The sequence below is a fragment of the Dipodomys merriami genome, unplaced genomic scaffold, assembly GCF_024711535.1.
Source record: "Dipodomys merriami isolate MVZ:Mamm:240054 unplaced genomic scaffold, mDipMer1.0.p SCAF_31, whole genome shotgun sequence".
NCBI classification, from domain to species: domain Eukaryota; kingdom Metazoa; phylum Chordata; class Mammalia; order Rodentia; family Heteromyidae; genus Dipodomys; species Dipodomys merriami.
In genome coordinates this window covers 14218319-14242788 of record NW_027204604.1, presented here as the reverse complement: position 1 = coordinate 14242788, position 24470 = coordinate 14218319, and the positions used below count along the sequence as shown (strand labels likewise).

The following is a 24470-nucleotide window of genomic DNA, read 5'->3' as shown; positions in this document are numbered from 1 at the left end:
TCAATTTCCTTTATGTATAAAACAGGAAGCTTGGAAAATGATCTTTTAAGATGCCACCCAGCCCAGGAAATGAATACTCTCATCAGATTCTGAGAAGGGCCATTTCCTTGGTTTGGGAAAGTTGCCCATTGATCCTAAATGGAAGTTTTCCTGACTCTTGTTTTCTTTTTTCTTCTTTCTTTATTATTTTTTTTTTTGTGGTACTAGGATTTTCTAGTTTGTAAAGTAAGCAGATACTATTTATAATCTTGGGGAAAACATCCCACAATTTGAAAAAAACGAATGTGTGTGTGTTAGTCCTAGGGCTTGAACTCAGGGTCTGGGTGCTGTCCCTGAGTTTTTTGCTCAAAGTTAGCATTCTATCACTTGAGCCGCAGTGCCCCTTCCAGGTTTTGGTAGTTAATTGAAGATTAGCATCTCATGGGACTTTTCTGCCCAGGCTGGCTTTGATCCTCAATTCTGATCTCAGCCTCCTGGGTAGCTAGGATTACAGGCGTGAGCCACTGGCACAAAATAAATCTCTTAACCCTGCATCTTCCCCCACAGTGCTGGTATCCTTAAGACCCAAGGCGCTCAGACTCTGCTGCCAGTCTTCTGGTGGGTTGGGGCGGAGGGGATGCACAGTAAGGAAGGAGTCACTAGCACCTGGCTTCTGGGTTCCCTCCACTGACCCGCCAGGCCGCAGCTGGCCACACTCAGTTGGCACTTCCTGTAATCCACAGAAGGCTTTGTCCTGTGGGAGGCAGGGTGGGGTGGGAGAGTGGTGCGGGGTGAGGATCAGTTAGCCAAACCCAATCACTACACCTTGCTTCCCTAAGGCCTACCAGATGGCCTGGTGCACAGGGGATTTGCCCAGTGGAATACAGCTTTTTAAAATCCGAAAAGCACTGACCTAGAAATCAAACTTAGAACCAAAAGCCAGTGCTGGTGGCTTATGTCTGTAATACTAGCTACTCAGGAGGAGACAGAGCTGAGGATTGAAGTTCAAATCTAGCCAAGGCAGTAAAGTCAATGAGATTCTTATCACCATCTAACTACTAAAAAGCTGGAAACAGCTCTATGGCTCAAAGTCATAGAGCACTAGCTTTGAGCACAAAAGTTCAGGGATAGAACGCAGGCCCTGAGTTCAAGTCCCAGGGCTGGCACATGCACATTAAAAATCATAATCAAGCCAGGTGTTGGAAGCTCCCACCTGTAATCCTAGCTACTCAGGAGATCTGAGGACCGAGGCTCAAAGCCAGCTTGGGCAGTACAGTCTGTGATACTTGATCTCCAATTAACCAGCAAAATGCTTCTGAGTTCAAGCCCTAGTGTTCACACACACACACACACACACACACACACACACACACACACACACACACACACACACACACACACACACACACAACCCAAGCCAACAGAACCAAAAACAACCAAGGTAGAGGTGTTTTCATATATGAGCCGTTTATATTTGTCTTCTCTCTAAGGGAAGAGAATTTGTCCAGTACACACCACACACAGTGAGTTCCAGGAACGAGAGAAGGCATCATATACATTAGTGAGAGGCAAAGTGGGGCTGCAGTTGGGCAAACTCCTGGTTGTGCCTTTGCCAATTGTGAGCCTGGACAAGTTACTGCAGCTGGAGACGTCCCTCATCTCATTAAATGAGATAGTCTGTCACGAGGCAGGGAAGAGCCACGAACTGGGATAAAGCAGAGGCTCGGCAAATGCCAGCGCCCTCTGTTCCGTTTTAGCAGCTGCACCTGCCTGGGCCCCAGGAGGCAACACACAGGGAAGGTGGGGAATGCAGCTCTCTCCAGGGGCTGCTTCCTGAGAGGCCAGCCCTGCCCGCACCGCCCCTGCCACCAGCAGCTCCACACACAGGATCATTTGGGTTTTATTGATGACAACTGAGAACACACATCCAATCTAGGGACAGAAATGTACAACATGAAGCTTAAATAACTTTCATACACTATGTACAATCAGCAGAGGTACAAAACATATATACACCTTGTGCTACCACTTCGTAGAGGACTGCGTGAGCCGCATGAAACCCAGCCCGGGCAGGGGTGAGAGCTAGAAAAGCCCGGCAGGGGTGAGGGCAGGCAGAGCGGGATTCCAATTCATGTCCAGGGTCTTTTCTGACCCTCGGCTCTTCCTCAAGCAGTGTCTACTTCCCACTTTCCCAGCAAGGCCCTTGGAACTCAGGTTTGAAGGACTCTAAGGATGCTGGGAGCTGGGGGGGTGGGGGAGCTATCTGAGGCTAGACATGGAGGGAGGGTAGGCATAGGGACAGACTAAAGATGCCAAAGAAACGGAACGTTCCCTGTAGACTCTGTTCTTATATGTAAAGGGCTGAGAAGATGGGGGGGGGGCATGGAGGGCGGGGCTGCTGAGCAGGAAGTGTACCCAGGGGAAAAAAAGCAGGAAGCAATTTTTTGTTGCAGAGGGCAAAGGGCTAGCTGCCCAGGTGCGGGCCCTGTGCTAGGAGGGGGCTTACCGCTCCCACAGGCAGGGTACCGGGCACGGGCAGGGCCTGGCCAAACAGAAGGAGGTGCCCTCCACCCAGCCCAGCCCCACAGCGGCTTGGCTGAAGACACACCAGTTCTGACTTCCAGGGGGCTGTCCCCACAGGAGGGCAGAAGTCCCAGCGACTCAGCCGTGTCCCTGTGTGGTTTTGTGCTTTCAATTATTGTCTGTCCCAGCCACACAGCCCAGGTGGGCAGCAGGGCCGGGCAGCTGAGGGTCCAAAGCAGCTGGGGCAGGATGGGTGGGTAGAGGCCGCGCCCTGACCACTTGAAGGGCGTGTCTCCAAAGGCGGCTCCGGGCGCTGCCTCTGCAGATGGTGGCCGGAGGGGTGAGTCACTGAACACTGATCTGGCTAATACTGAGAGCAGGGTCCTGGCCCGGCACTGTGTGGAGAAGGCTCTGGGGTCATGGGGACCTTCCATCCGGGCAGAAGCTGCACAGGGGCCCTGCCCATGAGACAGAGAACCTGGGCCCCAGTGTTTAGGCCGGGAGGCGCTTTGGCTGCCTGTGGCCAGGCATTTAAAGACCAGGGGTGTGGGGTCTAGGAAGGACCTGCCGCACACAGATGTGCGTGGCTTGGGCCTCACATTTTAGGATGGCACAGGAAGTCATAGGCTGAATTTCAGAAGTACAAGCACAAACCACAGGCCAAAGCCGGGGTCTGAGCCAGGGCAGGACCCACCCTCAGAGACGGGCATCCTGATCTAACCTGGGACCCCGCTCATGGAAGGGCCCTGAGCCCACCCCACTTGCCTGCAGCCCTGCCGTTGTGCTCAAATCACAACCAGTTTGTGCTTCCAACACTTCAGATGCTTGTGCAAAGGGGGGGGGGAGGGGGAGCCCCGCCCGGTTATGTACCTCCTGTCCCCTCCAATGCCGCTCAGTGGGGAGAGGGGCGGGGGAGGGGGGGAGAGGAGGATGGCGGCGGCCGGGCTCCCAGAGGACTTCAAGTTTAGTCATGACACGCTGGGACAGCAGAGCCCGCCCTGCTGTGAGGTAGAGACCCGTCAGAAATGCAGAAAGGGCGGAGACAAGAGCACCTTGAGCACCTCTCGAGGGGGCCCTAAGACCAAAGCCTTGGCTACAGTTCAGCTGCCCGGGGCGGGCCGGGCACACGCCTCTTGTGTTTCTCGGTTTGTAAACAGTCATGCAGGGTCCAGGTCAAAGCTTTACATCAGTGATGGGGACGGACGGACGGATGGAGGGGAGGAGATGTGGTCCCTCGTGAGAGCTGGCCGGCTCCCAGTGCTCCGTCACGGGCGGGAGGAGAAGGGTTTCTGCCCCATCCCAGGCTGACTGTCCAGACAGCAGGAGAGCAGGATCCGAGGGGCGGCGTGCAGCGCACGGGCCACCCAGACGCAACACCGCGTCTGGCAGGTGCCGCCACCAACAAGCAAGCACAGAAGCTTTAGCCTTGGGGCAGTTCCAGGGGAGTCCAGGGGAGCTGGCGTGTGACCCTCCCACACCAGAGGCGTGCGTGGCGGGCCCTGGCCACAGAGAGGGACGCGCAGAGGACGGAAACACTGAGCCAGCTCTGCTAAGTCCACAAGTCACAAGGTCCTCTGAATGCAACTGGAATTCCTGGCTTCTGCAGGGAAGCAGAAGACCAATGAAGCAAGGGATCAAACAGCATGGCTGGGCTTGGGCTGGGCTGGGAGGTGAAGATGGAGAACCCAAGGCCACTCCTGTAAATGCAGAGTTGTCCCAACAGGGGGCGCTGTTTCCATTTACCCCCTCCCCCCCCCCCCCCCCAAGAAGACAAAACCAATTGCTCTCCTTGCTCATCTAGAAGGCAAGGCTATGCCCTAGGCTGGTTTTTAACAGCTTGAAGACCTGTGTCCAGAAGGAGCACAGGGAAGAGTCTGGAGAGGCTCTCAGTGAAAACAAGGTTGGCGGGAGGCTAGGGGGAGGTGCTGGGAAGTCTCCCCACCCAATCGGCTCTCTAGCCGCCTTCCCCCTCCCTCCCCTAGGCTGAGAGGTGGCCTTCCACCTTCGAGGGCAGCAGGCGTGAGACCCTTGAGTAGAAGACACGTGTGGAGTGGCGGGCATGGCTGGCTTAAGGCTGCCCAGCACGGTGCCAGGCCCCGGGACGGAGGAAGGCACTGTGGCACGAGGCGGCCTAGAGGCCCGGGCCGCGCTGAAGGGTCCCATGGGCAGAGCTGGGGAGAGGCCGGAGCTGCAGGGTGGAGGGCCAGCTCCCGACTGCACAGCAGAGGAGGTGGCACTGAGCTGGGGAGCAGGCCCCCCAAGAGCTGACTAAAAGAACATGTGGGAAGAAACTTCAAGTCAGTTTCCAGGATCAATAGCAAAACATAAAGATAAAATTTAAACAGAACAAAAAACCAAGCCTGGCACCAGTGGCTCACGCCTGTAATCCTAGTTATTCAGGAGGCTGAGGTCTGAGGATTGTGATTCGAAGCCAGCCCAGGCAAGAAAGTCCGTGAGATTCTTATCTCCATCCAATTAACCAGCCAAAAAAAATTTTAAAAAGCTGCAAATTGAGCTGTGGCTCAAGTGGTAGAGCGTCAGCCTTGAGTGAAAAAGCTCAGGGAGAGCACCCAGGCCCTGAATTCAAGCCCCAGTACCAGCACAAAAAATTAAAAAAGTAAAAAAAAATAAATTAAATAACTGAAGTATTCCTGACCATGTCCCCAAAGGAATCTTTCCAGCAGCAACACTGCGGGCACTGTGCGTGCTATGGAATGGTCGAGGCCCACTGGGAGCTGCTGGTGACCACAGGGTTCAGAATCAGCTGCAAGGCCCAGCTGCCTACACCTGGTTTCCATGGTTACCTGAGGACGACCCTGTTGGGCTCAGAGGCAGGTGCAGTGGCCCCACAGGTGGGCCAGGAGGAGATATGGGGGACGCCAGCTTACGGGAGCACGGATGGGGCTAGGGCAGCCTCTCCTTCTCTAGAGGGCCTCGCCCTGTACCCGGCCAACGGCCTGGAGGACAGGGTGGGGCAGCATTGGCTCAGCAGGAGGCAGTGTGGCCGGGAGGGGAGGCCAGGGGGCCACTAGAGAGGTGTGGAGAGGAGTTAATACCCTTTGGCTTCACAGCTTAATTTCCCCTCCCACCTCTCTCCCCAGGAGGCTCCCAAGAAGGGGGAGGGGGGGAGGACACAGGGACAGCGTCCTGTGGGAAGCCCAGAGGCAGGAAGCAGAAGGGCTGCACCCTCTGTCCCCAGGGCAGCTGGCCACAGCTGCTGCCCCTCACGGTGCAGGCTGACCTAACTCCTGGCGTGGGCCGCCTGCAGCCGCCGGACACTCCAGAGCTTCACTGTCAGGTCACTGGAGAGAGGACAGAGAGGGGCAGGTCAGATCTCCAGGCAGGGCCCGGCTGAAATAAAGGATGGACTGATTCCCTGCTTCCCCACGGGGCTGGGCAGAATCAGGTGGACTGCATGGCGGGGGGTACTAGGCAGAGGGTGGGCCTGTGGTCTCAGAGACCCCACAGGAGAGACCCCCCCACCCCTCCTGAGCTTTCCTGTGGCTCTTTGGTTTTGTTCAGACCTGAATGCTTCCCCTCCGCTCTCTGCTACCTGGCACGCCTGCCCTGGGCTTGGCCCCAGGCTGGGAGGAGAAGAGGGGAGGGCGGGGCCGCCTCGCTGGACTCAGGAGGACAGGCAGGGAGAGAAGGAAGGAAGAGTAAAACAATCTCATACCGTGAAGAAGCAGCTCAGATCGAAGTGGGGGAAAGACAGGGGAAAGGAGAGGGGGGAAGATGGAGAGAGGGGAAAGGAAGGAGGGGAAGACGGAGAGAGGAGACGGGAGAGATGAGGGTCAGGGCAGGGTGGTGGCGCGGCCTTTTATGGCCAAGACTCGGCGTGGAAGGCAGGGGGTGAGTCCAGGGACGTAATTCCACAACTTTACCCGGCAGTCACTGTTGGGGGGGGAGAGAGGCGGAGAGGCAGAGAGGAGAGGCAGGAGGACACGGGGAGGGGGTCAGAGAGAGAAGGGACACATGGTCGGAACAAGAAGGAAAAAGAAGACACCCGTCTGAGTAGCACCCCTGGGCAGAGGGTCTGGGGGGAGCAGAGCTGGGGCTGGTGTGGGTGGGTGGTCTGGGGGTAGAGGGAGGCTGCTCTGGGGTCTGCGAGCTACCAGGGCAGGGTGGAGATGGGGGACCTCCGAGGGAGGAGCAGGGAGGTGTGGGGACAGCTGACCGGTGTGCACTGCAGCCGGCGGCTCTGTGCAGCACCCAGACCACCGGGCAGGGAGGACGCTGCGGGGAAAGCCTCCCGCCCCTGCCCCATGCACGCAGGGAGGGCGATGTGAGACCCGGCGCCCGGGCGGCCTCTGCACGCGGCGCTTACCTGGAGGCCGTGAAGATGTGCTTGCTGTTGGTGCAGATGGCATTGATGGGGCTGTCGTGGCCCTTGATCTCGCCGATGGGTGTGAAGTTGTCCACGTTCCACACCTTGATGACACCGGCACGGCAGGCGCTCAGCAGCATGGGGCGGCCGGGGACGAAGGCCAGGGCACACACCCAGTCCTTGTGTGCATTGGGGATTTGCTGTGTGAGATCATGGGAGTGAGGGGAGGAGGAGGAGGAGGAGGAGGAGGACCGCCTGCCCAGGGTCCCCGGAGCACACACGTCCCTGTGGACAGTGTTGGAGAGATGCTTCCAGACTCCGTAGCTGCCATGCAGAGAGGCACCAGCCAGGCTAGGCTGGCCCACGTGGGGGAGCTCAGATTCCCGGAGTTGGTTTCTGCAAACCTCAGAGTCTGCATGGCACAGAGGCCTCTAGCCCTCAGACGAGCCGGGCTGCACTACAGAGAGCCCAGCGCTTCATCTTCACCTTCACACACAAGCCTCTACTGGGAGCAGGCTGAGGCCAGGGTGGACTGGGCAGAGGCTGCAGGGCGTGGGGGTGGCTGGGGGCAGCAGGGCCGAGGGGGGAGCCAGCCATCGGCCCGGGGCCCTCCTCCCCTCCCCACCGCACCTGGATGAGCTCCTGCTGCTCCAGGTCCCACTTCTTGATGCCGTTGTCCCTGGAGCCACTGAACAGGATGCCTCCCTGGATGGCCAGGCACTCGATGCCGTCGTAGTGCGGGGGCTCAAAGTTGTGGGTGGGGCCGATGGTGCCAGTCACGTAGTCACCCAATTGGAACATCTGCAGGAAGAGGGGCGGGCAGGGCCAGGGAGGCGATCCTTTTACTGTTGTGGAAATATCAGCACAGTCTAGCCACCTCTATTATCCTTTCTGGGGGGGAAAAGGGAAAGTACTGGGATTTGAACTCGGAGTCTTCAACTTGAGTCATGCCCTCTACCATTTTTGTTCCATCTATCTGTCTATTTATCATCTATCTGCCAGCTATCTGTCAGATATCTATCTATCTATCTATCTATCTATCTATCTATCTATCTATCTATCTTTTTTTGCTAATCAGGGGGCTTGAACTGGGGGCCTAGGCACTGTCCCTGAGCAATTTTGCTCAAGGCTAGCACTCTACGATTTTGAGCCACACTTCTACTTCTGGTTTTTTGTTGGTGAACTGGAGATAAGAGTTTCATGGTCTTTCCTTCCTGGCCTGGCTTTGAACTGCGATTCTGAGATCTCAGCCTCCTGAGTAGCTAGGATTACAGGTGTGAGCCACCAAACCCCAGCTTTAGTTTATTTATTTACTTATTTATTTGTTATTTAGGTATTGTATAGCAATCCTCCCATCTGTTTCCAAGTAGCTAATAGGCAGCCCCATTTCCTTTTTATATGACTCCTTCAGTTTCTGGCCACCTATAGTTTCCAACTACATAGTCAGGGAACAAATCCAGTTAGTATTGTGTTAACTTGGTTTTCCCCGTTTATCATTTTAACAGTTGCTTCGCATTCCTCCCAGTGAATTTTCCATCTATCCTTAGACACTTAGGTTGTTTTATTGTCCATTTACTTAAATAAATTTATTATCTATTCATTTATTGCCGTGCTCAAGCTGAACTCAGGGCCTCATGTCTGCTTGGTTTGCTGGTTTGGCTGGCATTCTACCACTTGAGCCATGCCTCTAGCCTGGATTTTTGTTACTTTGGAGATGGAGGTTTGGGGCTTTTTTCTGCCCTGGCTGGCTCTGACCTCCGACCCTCTGGATCTTAACCTCCTGAGTAGCTAGGGTTAAAGGCGTGAGCCACCAGTACCCTGGTTTTTTGGGGGTGTTTTAAACTGCCTTCTACGACTTCTTGCACATGTTTTCTGGCTTTCGGGGGTGCTCCCCACAGCACAAGTCCCCAGAAGTCTCACTAGGCAGCACTGGAGGTAAGACTACAAGCAGTCTCAGCCAGGCCCAGAGGGGAGGAAGCCTCAGGTACCTTCACATAGTGGTCCTTGGAGCCGGTCACCACCAGGTCGTGCTGGCTGGCCGTCTGGGTGACAGTCAGACACATCACAGGACCAATGTGGCCTGTCAGCTTGCCAATGGGCTGGAACCTGTAGGGGGAGGGGCGTGGCCAGGGGGAGGGTGTCAGAGGGGCTCCGGCCAGTGCGGGGTGGGGGCCGGGATCAGCCTCCCAACAGACAGACCTGGCCAGAGGGAGCTCCCTTCCCTTCCAGGCAAGAAGAAGAGCTAGAGCAATGTCGCCTGGTACCCATGGGCCTCTGAGGAGAGGCGCGAGCTACAGGTACAAGCCTGTGGGCGTGTCATCCCAAGCTGGGGTCCCGTCCACTCTGGGTGGGTCATCCCCAGGGGCGGGTCATCTCAAGCTGAGCCTCCTCCTCAAACATGGACCCACCTGCTGAGCTCCCAGATGCGGACTGCATTGCCCGAGGCCACATAAAGCATGGTGCCCGAGGGGCTGAGGGCCATCTGGTTGATCTGATGCTCTCCCTGGGCGCTCGTGATGGCCCGCGTGGACGTGGCAGCACAGGCGTCTCCTGAGATCACCTGGCCGGAGGACCTACGTGATGAAGAGGCGAGGCCGGAGTCAGAACGGTCTAACCTCACTTCTCCCAGGAAGGCTTCCCTGGCTCAGGAAGACCCCTGGCTCCCCTAGAAGCGGGTCCAGGGAAGACCTCTGCTCTGCCCTTCACCACACAAATCAGTGTGACCTGTCAGTAGGTCCAGGTGGGCTTGGACAGGCCAAAAGACCAAGTCAGGAGACCAGCTTTGAACCTGGACTTTGTGGAAATCACTAAATACTTCTGAGTCTCGGTTTCCTCATTTGTGAAGAGAACAAACTCATCTACTTCTTTCCTAGGATTTCTTTTTCTTAAAAAGCAGTTTCAGGTCATAGCAAAAGCCAGAGGAATGTCCAGAGTTCCCACTACCTCCTCTGCCACACGGCCACAGCCTCCCAGTTATCCCAGTTACCAATGGCCAGTGATCAACTCCAGTGTGGTCCCTGATGAGCCCCCCCCCCCCCAGGCCCACTGTCTCTCTGGGTTCATTCCTGGTATTGCACATTCTTTGCGTTTGGATAAATGTATAATGACTGATGCGACCTACCATTGTGCCATCCTACAGAGTAATTTTCCTAGTTTAAAATAAATTCCTTTCTGCTTTCTTTCCTTCATGCGTGTCAGTACTGGGACTTGAACTCAAGGCCTTGGGTTCTTGTTGGGCTTTCTCACTCAATTCTGACACTCTACCACTTAAGCCACGTTCTACTTCCAACGTTTGGATGATTCATTGGAGATGAGAATCTCTCAGATTTGTCTGCCAGGGCTAGCTTTGAACCTTGATTCTCAGATCTCAACCCCCTGAGTAGATAGAATTACAGGTGTAAACCACCAGCACCTGGCTTCTAATTGCTATGTGAGGATCAAATTCATGTAATAAAAACAGCATAGATGCAAGGATGTAAGACCTTTCGTAAGGATCTTTGAATCTGTCTCCAGGGCCTGCTTCCTACTGTCAGGCCAGGGCTCACCACCATCATGGTGACTCATCCGCACACAGAGGCGGCCAGGCTGGCTGCAGTGCTGTTGTCACTGTGCATGTCACCATGCTTCATGATTTCTCTTTGGGGCTCCCAGGGTTATACCCGGCTCATCTCAAAGGGTACAACTCAAGGTGTGACCCAAAGGTTCACCAACTCATCCAAGATACTGGTCCTACCAAGCCAAGGGATCCAGGCTTGGCTAGGCTTAGCTATCACCTGGGGTGACAGCCAGTACTGTGAAACAGGCAGGAAAACTTACGTGAGGGTTCGAACACACTTGGCTGAGTCCCGGATGTCCCACACCTTGACGTAGCAGGTGGACACGGAGAACACAAGCCCCGAGTGGCTGCAGTACTTGATGGAGACCACATTGTTGGGGTGGCCCTTCAGAGCTGCGATCTCCTGTCCCGTAACCAAATTCCACATCTTGCAGCTCCGGTCTGCAGGAGATGGGGGGAGAGAGCCAGAAAGAGGGGGCCACATCAGCCACCGGGCCCGGGCAGCTCCTCTGGTGACAGGGAACTGGCAGGGCTAGCAGGGAGAGATGGAGAGAGATCTAGGAGAAGGAACTGCGTCTAAGTGGCACACAGCGCTATCATGAGAACCTCAGGGGAGAGATTGGTGAGCTCTTGGAGCATTGCCAAGCTATCCTGGACAGAAATAAAATTCCTACGGCTTCCATGCTCATTTTTACAAATGCCAATACAGACTACCTACAGGAACCACGGCAAGCAGATCTTGTAGGAAACGCTTAGAACCACTCAATCACACTTTGACTGACAAGGCAAGAGACAAATGATAAGCAAGCGGACTTCACTTCTTGGAGGCTGTGTGTGTGTAAAATCTCCTCATCCCCTTTCTGCCTCTGGTAATGCCTGTTTCTATTATACATGCAATATAATTTAAGTCTATCATTCATGCAATATGCATCTACTATGGTGTCTACTGTCTACCACAGCGCTGAGGCTTCTGGGAAGGTGCTGGGCGACACTGTGAGTGGTGGTGTTTGAGGTCTGAGACGTTAGGATCCTGGGAAGCTCCCTAACATTTCTAAGGGAGGAAGGGTGAAGGGTGTGGGGTAGGGGGTGGTGGGGAGGGGAGGGCTGGCCAGGGATGCAGAGACTAGACAAAAAGCAGGTGAGAAGCCAGTCATGGTCCCCCTCAATTCCTGGAGGCTCCGTGTTCTGTTCCCTTCACAGCCTACATTGGGCAAAGGCAGTTGGGATGAGTGGGGGGAACCCTAACCCTACTGCGACCCCTTGGGGGCTCCACGTACCTTTGGACCCGGTGAAAAGCAACTCATCCGTGGCATCCAGGCAGAGGATGGGCTTGGTGTGGCCCTCGGCCATGGAGACGCACTGCAGTGGGGCGGTCCTCGCACCCTTAGCTCCTCCCACAGGGGTGATGACGCCCCTTCCCGAAGGGAGAGAGGGAGAGAGGACGTGTGCGTCAGCCAGGGAGACCACAGCGAGGCCGATCGGGCGCATGGAGGGAAGGGACTGGGCAGAGAGGGGATGGATGAAGGCTAATGATTCTAAAGCCTCTAGCTGAACGCCACCAGGGCCGAGAGCCAGGAATGCTGGGCAGGGCCGGCAGGGGGCCTGTCTTGTACAGCGATCTGCCAGTTACCATCCTGGACACATCTAGGAAGTGCACAACATGCTAGGCATAGAGGGTGGTGTAAGTGTGTGTGTGTGTGGGGGGGTGTTCCCACCCAATGCGGCTTGGGCTAGATACAGCCTGAGACAGAACTGCACTCAGGCCCTGGCGGAGCAGGACAGAGGAGGCTGAAGTGCTAGAATCCGCCCTGCCGCCGCCATCGGAATCTCCAGACTACTTCAGTTGGCAAGAGTGAGGGAGGGCAGCTGTCAGCCGACCTGTGAGGGAGGGATGGCATCCCGACACAACTCCTCCACTTGCTAGTCACTGCCTGGAGGCTGGCAGCGAAACTTAACACAGGTGCGTGAACGCACACATACGCACGCATGCATGTGCACACACATGCACACAGAGTTCTACACGTAGAGGACTGGATCAGCATGGTAAGGTGGTGCCAGTCATTTGCAAAGGGATAAACCCCCAGGGAACCCCAGCTCAGCCGGGGATGAGAAGGCTTGGGCTGTCTGGACCTGAAATGGAACCCATTTGCTCCCCATGATGCTCTGAGAGGCCAGTAGGCGGAGCTTGGATGAGCATGAGGACCTGGCTATAGCAGCCTCCTGGGGTTCTGACCTGGGCTTGTTTTTCTCTCTCAGGGAGTGTTTTGGGATAAGACAGGGGCCAAATTAGGTCTGAAAACATACTCTACTTTTTTTTTTTTTTTTGGTCGGCCATGGGGCTTGAATTCTGGGCCTGGGCGCTGTCCCTCAGCTCTTCAGCTCAAGGCGAGCGCTCTACCACTTGAGCTACAGCGCCACTTCCGGTTTTCTGGTGGTTTATTGGAGATAGGAGTCTCACGGTCTCTCCTGCCCGGGCTGGCTTTGAACTGCGAGCCTCAGATCTCAGCCTCCTGAGTAGCTAGGACTACAGGCGTGAGCCACCAGTGCCCAGCTTTCTACTTTTTTTTTTTTTAAGCGACATTGTGGCCCGGGGTTTGCTAAGGCCCTGGTGACCAAGCTCACCACTAGGATGGTAGTCAGACACAGCCAGCTGCCAGCCTGGCATTCATACAAATGGCTGCCCGTGTAGTTCCCAGCTCTCTGCTTGTGGCAGTGGTTTGGGCCCAGTTTGCCCAAGATTGCTGCGGAGCTGGAGAAAAGGGAGCCTTCTCTTCCGAGAGAGGCTGGCGCGCGTCCGCTCGCGTCTCCTTGTGGCCCAGCCTGGCTTGCTGTACAAGGTGCACCAATGCCAACACCAGTGCTGGGAGTCCCCCCACCCCCCACTGGGGTCCTGAGACTCTACCCTGGCTGTGGGTTGGCTGGAGGCCGAGGGGAGGAGGCATCTGCACACGTATGTACCAAGTGATGCGGGCAGGGGCACCGCGTGCTACCAAAGCAGGCTAAGTCCCAAGGGCCCTGCTCAGTCCTCGGCACCCCTCACCAAGAGCCTGGTTGCTCCCCGAGGTCCCACAGCCTCTCTCACCTGCGGTGGGACCCTCAGCAGAGCTCAGCCTCCCCACGCCATGCCCCGCTCCACCCTGCTCAGACCAGGAGGGAGAAAAGAACAGGACCAGCCACAAGCAACTGCGCCCCCTCCTCCCCAAGCCCCAGCTCCAGCCAGGCCTGGTGCCGTCAGAGGCCATGAGGCCACCTGGAGAGGAAGGAACCGTGTGGCGGAAGGTCTCAGGGGGGACAGGAGGGGGAGGGCAGGGCGCGGGGAGAGGAGGGGCTGCATGCGGAGGGCTGGTGTCCAGGCAGGGGGGACTGGCGGAGCAGAGAAGAGAGCGAGAGACGGGGGAGAGCGAGAGCAGGAGTCAAACACGAGAGACATTCTGTGTGTACCTCAAGACCTCCGACAAAGAGGAGTCGCTCTCATCAGACCTGGGAAGGGCAGAAAATTAGCTGGATTAGGGGAGAGAGGAAAACACACAGAGGAACGGCAGAGGGGGCGCAGCAGGGGTCAGAGGGCGGTTATTCTCTTTGAGGGGAGCGAAGAGAGGCAGAGGGGGGAGGGCCTTCAGGGAGAGCAGAGGAGGGGGGACAGGCCAGCCTGGGAGCTGGGAGACTCCCCCGAGGGGAGGGCGTGGGGGGGTCCCTCAGCTAGCAGGGTGGGCGTGAGGAGGGGGCTGTAGGAGAGGTGGGAGGCTAGCCCACACTTGGGAAGTGGTTCCGGGGCTTTGAACTGGTTCCAAGCTCTCTGGCGGGCCCATCGCACAGCTAGGGACAGCAGCCCGCCCTGGTAATGCTACAGCCGCGCCTACCCCGCCCCTGGGACACGGCAGCCATTGCTCAGGGCTCACTGATTTACAAAACTCACAACCCCCTGGAAGCCCACTGGGACCACGCTGGGAGCTGGCTCTGGCCCGCACATTCCGCTCAAGACCTGGGCCACTGGACAGGGCCGGAAACAGACCACCACCAGGCTGGGATGTTGCATGCTTGTAATCCAAACACCCGGAGCCTGTGGTTTGAAGGCTAGCTTGGGTTAGCGAGTGAACAAGACCCTGTCTCAAAGCCAAAATCAAGCAGAACGTGGAGTGCAGCTGGCTGTAAAGGCGTGGTTGGGGAGGCCAGGCTGGGGTCACAGCTCCCCCCGTGAGAAGCCGAGGGCGCAGTGGGCTCCAGGGAGGAGGTGTCCAGGGCACCAGGTCTGCTGGGTTGGACCCTGGACTCAGTATTCAGGGAGCAGCACTGTGACCGAGGAAGGAGAGAGGACAGGGCGGACGAGCACCTTTTGACCTGGGGACACATGGCCCCTTGTGGTAGGGAAGCTTTGGGGAGCCCCTGTGGGGACTGCAGAGGGCGGGAGCAGGCCCTGCGGTTTGGAGCAAGCACGGGCAGGGTGGAATCCCCCCCATGCCCAGGGCAGGGGCCCACTGTTAGGACACCAGTGGCCGTCGGAAGCCCTGGGTGGCCGCGGGGCCCCGCTGGCTTCTTTCTCTCTGGGCCTCATTCCAGGGCGGTCAGTTGTCATGGCTGGCTTGATGTTCCAGTGGCGCCACAGAGGGCGGGTAAGCGGGAAAGCAAGGTGAGCAAGCCATGGGAATGACACTGAGCAGGTACAGTACTACAACAGGGGCCGTGGGCACAGGCGTTCGGGGCCTGCATGGCTGGTACGCCAGGCCGCCAGCTGAAGCTGAAGCTGAAGGAAGGGTCGGTCCTCTGAGGAGAGCAAAGACCCAGCGCAGGAAGGCATGTCTGCCTACCCTCAGTGCCCCCATCCCTGTGGCTTCCTTCCTGTCCTCTCCTGAGGTCCCAGCATGCAACAGGAAGGGAACACCATCGGCCAGTCCAGAAAGGACTAGGGATGGGAGGGACGCATCGCTCCGAGTGGCAGAAAGAGCAGGGTTGGGGGTCAGCTTAGCTCCCCCCTGCCTCCAGCAGGGCTCAGCCACAGGCTCCCATCCCCCTTGGAGCTCCCTCCCGAGCCTGCCCCTCAGTCCTGCTCTTACTTGTCCAGCGCTGACCCCTGGCTCTGATTGCTGGTGAGCCGAGAGAAGACATTGCGGTCATTCCTGGGGCGGGTGGGAGGGGAGGAAGGAGGTGTGAATCCCACGTCTGTAGACCTGGGGGTGGGGTGGGGACAGAGAGCAGGTCTTTAGTGATCACACCCCTACCTGCAGGCCCACCCTTGGTGCTGGGCTGCTGCTGTCCTGTGTCTGGAAGAGCCTGCTGTGAGTCATCTCAGGACCCGGCTCCCAGACAAGCTCCTCCAGGCTGTGCGGGTCCATCTACTGTTGGACATTCCTTTGTAATCTCCCAGGCAATGCTCCTGGGTCTCCTGGCTTTCCGTATTGTTTTAGGATGTGTTTTAGGATTTGTGTAAAACAGTGAAAAAGTTAAGTCACTCCCTATGCAAGTTCCCAGCCCGAGGCTGTGTCAGCTCTGACACTGGGCAAATGTCTTGTTAATGGTCTGGTTAGAACTGTGTTAGTATTGCTGTGGCTCTAGTGATTTCAGTATTAAAAAAATTTTGTTTTTAGTACCCAGGGCCTTGTGCATGCTAGGCAAATGTTCTACCATTGAGCTATACCCTTATCTTTTTTAAACTTTTTCTTTTTTAGTTTTGGGGACAGGGTACTACTAAGTTGACTAGGCTAATCCACAAATTTACAATTTTCCTGTCTCAGCCTCCTGAGTAGTTGGGATTACAGGAGTGTGCCATGATAGCCAGGTAACTTCAATTTTTTCAAGTTTTGTTAAGTTGTTATGAGAAAGGTGATGTACAGAAGTGTTACAGTTACATAACTCAAGGGAAGCATACATTTCTTGTTGGACAATGATACCCCTTCCCTTGTTTCTCTCCCACTGATTTCAATTTTTGAAACAATCTCCGTGCATAATGCTAAGTGCTGTTTGGTGTTCTGAGCATAAGAGGGCTGGGCTGTATGGGTCTGGTGAGCTTCATGCTGGCCTGAGTGACAGCGCTAGGGTTGCCAACTGCAGTGATATATGTTAAGTTAGTTGTCTTTAAGTAGCAGTAAATTGATCATTGAAAGTGTCATAACTGGAAGCCTACAGGAAGCTACCCTGACTTCTTTCTTCCTAGGAGCAATAGTTCCTCACTCATGACTTGGTGTTCGTAGTGACAGCACAGAACATAACTGCCATGAACCATGAGAACTGCCCATACCTCCAAGGAAGACCCCATGGCCTTGTGAACGGCCACCACAGCACTCCAGGCTCCTCCCCTCAGAGGGCTGTCCTTAGGTTCAGATGAAATTCTCTTTCCTTGGGAGCTTCATCATGAGTCTGGCCTAAGCTCTCGCACTGCAAGTATTTGTAAGCCAGTGTCTTGGGCACCTGCTGAGGCTCTGGAGAGGGGGAAAGGCTGGGAGCTGCCGTGTGCCCTCCTTCTGCCTCTTACCACGGTGGGTGGCAGGAGATCAACCTGAGTCTTGCTTCCTTAGTGTTTAGCTGTGTGATCCAGGGAAAGCACCAAACCTACACAAGTTAAGTACATGACCAGAGGACCCTAAGAGTCGTCCTGCAATGTGCGAAAGCTTCACAGGGCCTGGCCCACCTGTGCCAGCGTAGCTGGAGGTCTCTCCACTGGTCTGTGCTGGCTTCTCTGGGTTTTCTTTGAGATTCTACACTCCTTTCATAAGAGGCCTTGAAAAAAAGGATGCTCTCAAGACCCAAGGGCAGGACACGGCGATGTGGCTCATCAGGAAAAGCAGTAGTCATCGGCCAGGCACCAGTGGCTCACGCCTGTCACCCTAGCTACTGAGGTGGCTGAGATCTGAGGATCGAGGTTCAAAGCCAGCCCGAGCAGACAAATCTGAGACTCTTATCTCCATTTAACCCTCAAAAAGCCTGGAAACAGAAGTGTAGCTCAAGTGGTAGAGTGCCAGCCTTGAGTGAAAAAGCCAAGTGAGAATGTGAGGCCCAGAGTTCAAGCCCCAGCACACACACACACACACACACACACACACACACACACACACACACACACACACACACACACACACACACACACACACACACACACACACACACACACACACACACACACACCCCTGCTAACAGAAGTTAAAGCCACCTATGCTGAGTGCACATTACAGCTTCTAACTATGGCTCAGCTACTGTATGGCATTGGCATTTCCTAGGCCCCTAACTGACAGCGTGGACAAGGTCCCTGGGTGAAACCAATGACTCAGGCAGGTCAGCTGGGACAGAGTCGACCATGTGCATGGCGATCTACAGAGTGAAGTCACACTGCCACTCATACCCCTGGGACGGGCCGGGGTCTCTGGGGCAGATTCTGGAACATGCTCTCACCTGATGGGCTGCCCGCGGTCATATGACTTCCTCCGGGTCAGAGGGGACGTCTCTGTGCCCCGAGACTGCCGGGGACTGGAACAGAAGGGTCCGGTGAGGCCCAGACCCAACTCCCTGCCCATCTGACCCACCTTCCACCCAGATCCCTTCCTTACAAAGTGTTGCCCCGCGTGGGCAGGCTGACGGTGCGTGAGACCTTGTCCCGGTAGTAGGGGTCCCGGATAGAGAAGCCCACTCCATCCTCCTTGATCTCCACCAGGGAGGCCAAGGACTTGGTGATGTTCTTGGTAGAGATGTCCAGCGGGGAGCCCAGGCACTCGGCGGACACGGCTTTCATTTGGGCAGACAGCTTGGGCTCACCCTGGCAAGATAAGGACTAGATGGACCAATTCGTCTTAATAGATGGTACACAAAGTGCATGTGCGTGCGTGCGTGTGTGTGTGTGTGTGTGTGTGTGTGTGTGTGAAATCCCAAGAAACTGACTGGTGTTGCCTTGGCCTCAGGAGAGGGGCCACTAGAAGACAGACATGACCCAAGACATCTCTGTGCTCCGTAGCTAAACTCCTCCGGCTACTGGAGACTCTAAAGCAACAACCATTTTCCTGCCCTTAGTTAAGACTTTGAGAAGCACAGAGCATCCAGATTAACTCCTTTGCTGTCACCAGCTAATCCCAGCCTGGCATGGATGCAGCATGGTGCTGCTTCTGTCTACTAACGCCACGCTGTGCCCTGTGCCTCCCTCCCCTCCCCACTGCCCGTGCTGTGAAGTGAGCTCTCTTATTTGTTGACTCTCAATGTGTTGAATGAACTATCTGAAGGCACAGTCACTGGATACCTAGAGTTAGACTTTGAACTTAGCATGGGACAGAGTCGAGTGGGAAAAGCGAGAATTTTGTTTTAAGCAGAGCTTCTGGATATGGTAGTATTACGAGGCAGAGTGGAAACAATTACGAAGGGGCTCTAGACATTTCTCCCACCTTCTATTCATCAAGACTGGGTTACCTATCTGGACATCGCTCAATTCCAGGCTAGGTTCTTTATGGTCCCTCATCCCAGCTGGGGCGACATCGGGCTGGGGTGAGGGGGAGACTAGGCCTAGGCACCCGGCCGGGAGAGGCTGGCTCTGCCTCACCTGCTGTCTGCTTTGTAGCAGAACTCACCTTGACCTTGAAGTCGTCGTGGCTGGTGGAACCTTTCATGGTGAATGACTGGGAGAAGCTGAGGAAAGAGCAGAGAGGGCGTGGGGTCCTGATGTCCCGAGCTTTACCTCTCTAGGCTTCAGAGAGCCTCCATATCTAGGTGCAGCCCTCGAATCCTACGGCCGCCCTCCCTCGCAGTCCCAGGCGCAGGCTGGGGGCCAGCCTCTCACTCCCAGCCCAGACGCCTACCTCCCCTCGGAGAACTCGGAGACCTCCTCATCCGTGCTGGCGTAGCCGTTCTCTGGGGAAAGAGGGTTGAGAGACCCCTGTGAGGGTGGGGATGGCCTCCCTCTGGGATTTCTGGAGACACAAAGACACCGGCGCCAGGGGACGCAGTGGGAGAGCCCTGGGAGCCGGGAGGCCTTGCCCACACCCACCCCTACCCTGCTGCACGTTGTAGATGAGGGCCTGCAGCTCAGGGTGCGCCTCGGCCTTCTCACGCAGGGCATCCAAGAGCAGGTGGTTCTGGGAGGCGCCCGCCATGTCTGTCTGCCTCAGACGTCCCTCCAACAGCCGGATCTGGGCCTCCTTCTGCGCCACTTGCAGCCCCTGAGGGCAGGAAGCAAGACCTGAGGTTACCCTTCCTCGTGGAGGGAGGCTTTACCCCCATCCCCCTCTGCTCTGTGTTCTCCCAAACTCTTATTACCCCAGAATGTGATGGTATTTGGAGACAGGGCCTTTGGAGGTAACTAGGGTAGTATGAGGTCATATTGGTCCTTCATCCAGTGCAGTTGGATGCACGGGGCAGTGTGTGTGTGTGTGGGGGGGTCTGTGTGAGGACATGCACATTAGTGCATGTGTTCCCAAGACCCAGGACGGGAGGAAACACATCCTCAGGCAGGGACAGGATGCCAGAGGACTCCTGATGCTCTGGCATCAGTTTTCCAGGGTGGAACATGCTTTGTCTCAAGTTCCCTGACCCCTAACCTCTACCTTCCACTTCCGGCAGACTCCAGCCAGCCCTGCTGTGGTTAAGCCTGGGCCAGACACACAGGGTCAGCGGCTGTGTGCCCGGCGCCACGTCAAGCCCACTTCCCTGCATCATCTCACGGAAGCCACGTGACCAGCTACAACCTCTGCACTGTCATCACTCCAGTTTTATGGCTGAACAACCTGAGACTTGGAGGCTGGGTGGCTTGCCCGAGCCTGTGGGTGACGCAGAGGAGGAGGACCAGGCCCGGTACACATCACCACAAGGGCATGTCGAGGAGGTGCCTAGGCCTGCGGGCTGCCCACACAGGGGCCGCCCCACCGGCTCACCTTGTCGATGGATGCCTTGAGGAAGTTGTCCAGTAGGAGGCGAGCTTCGGCCAGGGAGCAGGAGCTGATGACGACTGATGTGTCCGTTGAGTCTAGCTCCTCCTGGGACCAGGAAGCAGAGACCCCTGTCACCTGAGGCTGTCCCCCACCTGTCCAATCTCTACCATCCCTGCCCCGGCCATGCCCAGCCCTGGGGGCACCTTGGTCTCCTCCAGCTGCACAATGGTGGCCTGGCAGTCGGTAATGCTGTCGTTGATGTAGTCGATGTTGGCGGCCAACACCTCAATCTCCTCCGCCAGCTCCTGCAGCCCCTTCTCTTCCTCGGGGCTCTCGGCCTGCAGCCGCTCGCGCTTTCTCCGAAGAGCCTCTTGCAGGAGGAACAGCTCCTCTCTTTTCTGGGGGGACAGGGATGGATGAGGAACTTCAGGGGACTCTCCTGCCCTGCCCACAGCTCCTGACCAAGAATTCCTAGCCATGAGAGACCTCCCCCACCCAACATCTCTGGATCTCAAAGCAGGCCCCAAGGAGGAGAGAGAGAAGGGCCAGAGACGTCCGCAGAGCCACAGAAGGCCCGATGGAGGGAGGGAGGGGAGCGAGGGGAAGGCCGGCCCACCTTGATGAGCCTCTCCATGTCGGCCTCCAGGTTCACAATGGTCATCCTCTGCATGACGATGTCGATGATCCTCCGCTCCAGCGACTGCCACTTGAGCCTGGCCGCTTTGCTGAAGCTCTGGCTGGCCCCCTTCTTCTGGAATTTCTTTCTGGGAAGCAGAGGCAAAGGGGAATTATGTTGACTACCTTTCATCTCTCTGGCTCCATCAAACTGCAGCCTGGAGCTGATGAGGCCCAGGCCGGAGCCCTCCCAGAACCTGAGCCTTGTTCATATGAGCCGGACCCATTCCATGATGCCCGCACTCTGCCTGCGTGCACAGCCAGGCACGGTCCGCCTCTTACCTAGCTGGGCGGCTGCCATTGGCCGTGGAGGTGGGGTGGTCCCCCAGGAAGTGGTTGATTTTACGGTTCCACTGGCGCACGATGCTGGAGACAGAGCGGGCCCCTGACTCGGCCTCAGAGGAGGTGGTGCTGGCTGACACCTCGGCCCCAGAATCTAGCATGGGTGGTTTTGATACCACACGCCCTGCCACCCTCTCAGACATGGGTTTGGCCAGGCGCCTAAGTGCAGAAACCTGGGGGCAGGAGAACAAGAAATGAGGGATCCAGTCAGCAAGGCGGCCCAGAGCCGCACGGAGCGCAGGGGAGTGGGTGTGGGGTGCCAGGCTGGGAGAGGAGAGGTGGCTGACTCAGGCTTGGGCAGAAGATCTCTTGTCTGTCTGATGCGAAATGAACATAAGACAGATGACCACACTACTTTTTAAGTAATTAGCTCAAGTATGTGGGGACAAAGTCTGTAATCTGTCCTGAAGCTCCAACTCTTTCTCTCTCTCTTTTTATTTTGGGAAAATGAATGGATTTGATCTTTACTTCAGTTGCAACAACTGGCAGCATAACAAAAATGTGAGCTTTCAAGTGAAAAGAAGTATGGGAAACTTGTGTCTGCCACTGTAAGTGTTGGCAACTTTCCAATTTCTTTCTTTCTTTCTTTCTTTTTTTTGGGGGGGGTCTGGTTGTGGGGCCTGAACTCTGGGCCTGGGCGCTGTCCCTCAGCTCTTCAGCTCAAGGCTAGCGCTCTACCACTTGAGCCACAGCGCCACTTCCGGCTTTTTTCTTTTTGCTTATGTGGTGCTGAGCAATCGAACCCAGGGCCTCAGGCATGCAAGGCAAGCGCTCTACCACTGAGCCACCTTCCCAGCCCCCCAACTTTCCAATTTCTGATATCAACACCCAACTCTCTTGTTGAGAAGCGTGCTTCTCACAAGCCTGGCACAGCTCAAGCATCACTGTGTTTGTTGAATAAAAGAAGGAATAGTCAGGAATGGTACCCCTCCCCCATCGATGACAGAGAACAAGAGGCAGGAGAAGGAAGAGCTGGAAGTCAGCGTGGGTTACATAGCAAGTTCCAGGCCAGCCCAAGCTACAGAGTCTGAGAGTCTGAAGAAATCAAACCAAACCAAAATAGAAACATAAAAAGAAGCAAAAGTTAAGTTCGAGGGAGCGCTGAGTAGGGGCGGGGCCTTGAAGCAGCTACGTGTGCTCACCTCCTGGGTTTTCCTCCTCAGGACTATTTCCTGCTGCCGCTTCTGGGACTCCAGGGCTCGGATCTGAAACTGAGAGGGCAGAGGCAGGGTCCACACTCAGGCACCGGCACCTTCTCGGCCTGGATGGGCTGGCCACAGCCTGGCCAGCTCTGCCGCCGGAAGCCTGGGCTGTTCTCATGTTCTCTGGCAGCCAGACTGGGACTCTGAGCTGAGCTCTGCTCCCTAGAGGTTGTGGTGAAGTCCCTGGTCCTTATAAGACACTGATCCCTGACTATGGCAGGAAATGCAGACAGAAGGCGCAGCCCCGTTAGGCTTCTCTGCTAGGCCTGACACAGCCTGAGGTTCTGTGTTGCTGGTGGCCATGGCATGTGAGTTCCTGTTCCTCTCTGGGCTCATGTCTAACTTCCTGGGAACATGGACTACGGGGAGAGGGAAGGAGCTAACCTGCTGACAGCTACACTCTTCTCTGATCATAAACACGTGACTCAGGACCGCAGGAATGGAGGCCAGCTTGGTTGGGAGGGGCAGCTGGGGGCCTGGGAGGCTGGGCCCCAGGGCTCAGCTTAAGGCCTTTGCCGGGCTAAAGGCTCCTGGGATGCTTGGGGTCTCTCACCTCTTGACGCCGCTGCTCCTTCTTAAGCTGAGCAATCTCCCGGTTCCTCTTGGTCTCCACTAGCCTCCTCCGCTGCTGCTCCTCCCGCATCTGCTTCATGAGTGCCACCTGGGAAGGAAAGCGGACATGGGCAGGGGGCAGGGTTGGCAGACGGTGGCTCACAGGCTCCAGGGCTGGCTATGAGGACAAGGGCAAGGCTGGTAGTCCACAAGGCTACTGAGGCTCAAAGTCCAGGTCTGGACCCTCCAGCTCTTTCCTTCCAGAGCAGCTAAAGCCACGGGGGCAATCCCACAGCCAGAGGGGGTTGGCCTGACAGCCAGCCTTCTAGTGTGGAGACTTCTGTTCTGCAAGGCCCAACCCTGGCCCCAGTTCAAAGCCACCACCTTCAGTCTGACTCTTCTAGGACAGCCTGGCTGCTGGAGGCAGAGCTGTCTTCTAGTAACATCTTGAACTGTGGACAGGGCTGAAGTGACCCTGAATTAGGGTCAGATTCCAGGTCCAGGCTCACAGTGACAGCAATAAAAACCACCATTATTTATTGAGAACAGACTCTATGCCAGGCCCAGTTCTCATGACAATCCCATGAGAGGCTTTACCGTTCCTGCTTTACAAAGAAGAAAGTGGGCTTTGGAGATAAAGATGACTTAGAGCCACAGAACTAGAAATGGATGGCCGGCCTCACAGCCCAGATTATTTTGCCTTCCTGTGGCTCACAGCATGGCACCATGCCAGTCTCTGCTTGGTCAAGACAGGGAGAGGGACCAACCCTAGGCAAAGGCACAGCGAACACCATTAGTGGTATCAGAGAGGATTCAATGTGCTGTGAGCCACTGTCTCAGGGCCCCGTTGAAAATGTAGGCTTTTTCATACCTTCCAACTGGTGATGGCAAGAGAATCATTATCAGGGCCAGTCCTTATAGGCCTCAAATACCACCACAAGTGTCATCAACCTGCCCTGCTCTGAGGATGCCAAGGAAAGGGAGGCAGGGAGGCAGAATCTACAGAGCAGAGCAATGGCCGCTGCTAGGTCTTTGGGTTCCAATGTGAGTTTTCTCCACAAGGTTAAAGGTGTTCCTTAGAACTCTAGCCCGCTCGGAGCTGAGCCTTCCTGATCCTGGATCTAGGCACTTGACTCGCACATGTGGCTGAGCTCTGGGAAAGCTATGGTGATGACCACTGAGTGGATAAGCTTGGTCTAAGCACCTGACAACTCTGAAGTGGGTCTTAGCACCCGAGACCAGCTCTGCTCTGCAGCTCAGACTAAGAGGCAATCTGCCTTCTCCCAAGAGACCCCATAGCTCAAGCCGGCCTGGTCCAGCTCTGTGAAGTATTGGGCCCTGCAGCTGTGGGAAGATCCTTAGATACTGGTCCTCACGGTATCTGGGTAGAATCCTTGGCATCTGCTCTCTGTTCTCTTGTCTCTGAAAATCCCTGGGATGACCCCAGGCTGACCTTTTCTATATCCAGGCTTGGCTCC

The 24470-nt window shown here is 56.0% G+C and overlaps 1 protein-coding gene across 5 annotated transcripts in view; it reads right to left on the bottom strand.

Annotated features, from left to right (window-relative positions):
- Positions 1–1863: 1863 nt before the first annotated feature.
- The window catches only part of Kif21b (kinesin family member 21B), a 50142-nt gene continuing 27535 nt past the window's right edge, over positions 1864–24470 (bottom strand). The window contains exons 16-36 of one of the 5 annotated variants that reach the window (XR_011376345.1): positions 22994–23101; positions 22381–22449; positions 21179–21411; positions 20838–20985; positions 20425–20619; positions 20225–20326; positions 19348–19513; positions 19154–19205; positions 18926–18983; positions 17921–18126; positions 17766–17840; positions 15437–15550; positions 13827–13865; positions 11663–11799; positions 10646–10826; positions 9238–9402; positions 8818–8935; positions 7460–7630; positions 6830–7029; positions 6179–6396; positions 1864–5804 (exon numbers count right to left, since the gene is read on the bottom strand). Coding sequence is in view for 3 of the 5 variants with exons in the window: in XM_070041856.1 (XP_069897957.1) it covers positions 5744–5804; positions 6830–7029; positions 7460–7630; positions 8818–8935; positions 9238–9402; positions 10646–10826; positions 11663–11799; positions 13827–13865; positions 15437–15550; positions 17766–17840; positions 17921–18126; positions 18926–18983; positions 19154–19205; positions 19348–19513; positions 20225–20326; positions 20425–20619; positions 20838–20985; positions 21179–21411; positions 22381–22449; positions 22994–23101 (2598 nt within the window). In the remaining 2 variants the exon portion in view is untranslated. The remainder of the gene's footprint in view (positions 5805–6178; positions 6397–6829; positions 7030–7459; positions 7631–8817; positions 8936–9237; positions 9403–10645; positions 10827–11662; positions 11800–13826; positions 13866–15436; positions 15551–17765; positions 17841–17920; positions 18127–18925; positions 18984–19153; positions 19206–19347; positions 19514–20224; positions 20327–20424; positions 20620–20837; positions 20986–21178; positions 21412–22380; positions 22450–22993; positions 23102–24470) is intronic. The other 4 variants (XM_070041856.1, XR_011376346.1, XM_070041855.1 and 1 more) reach the window with 4 other exon arrangements.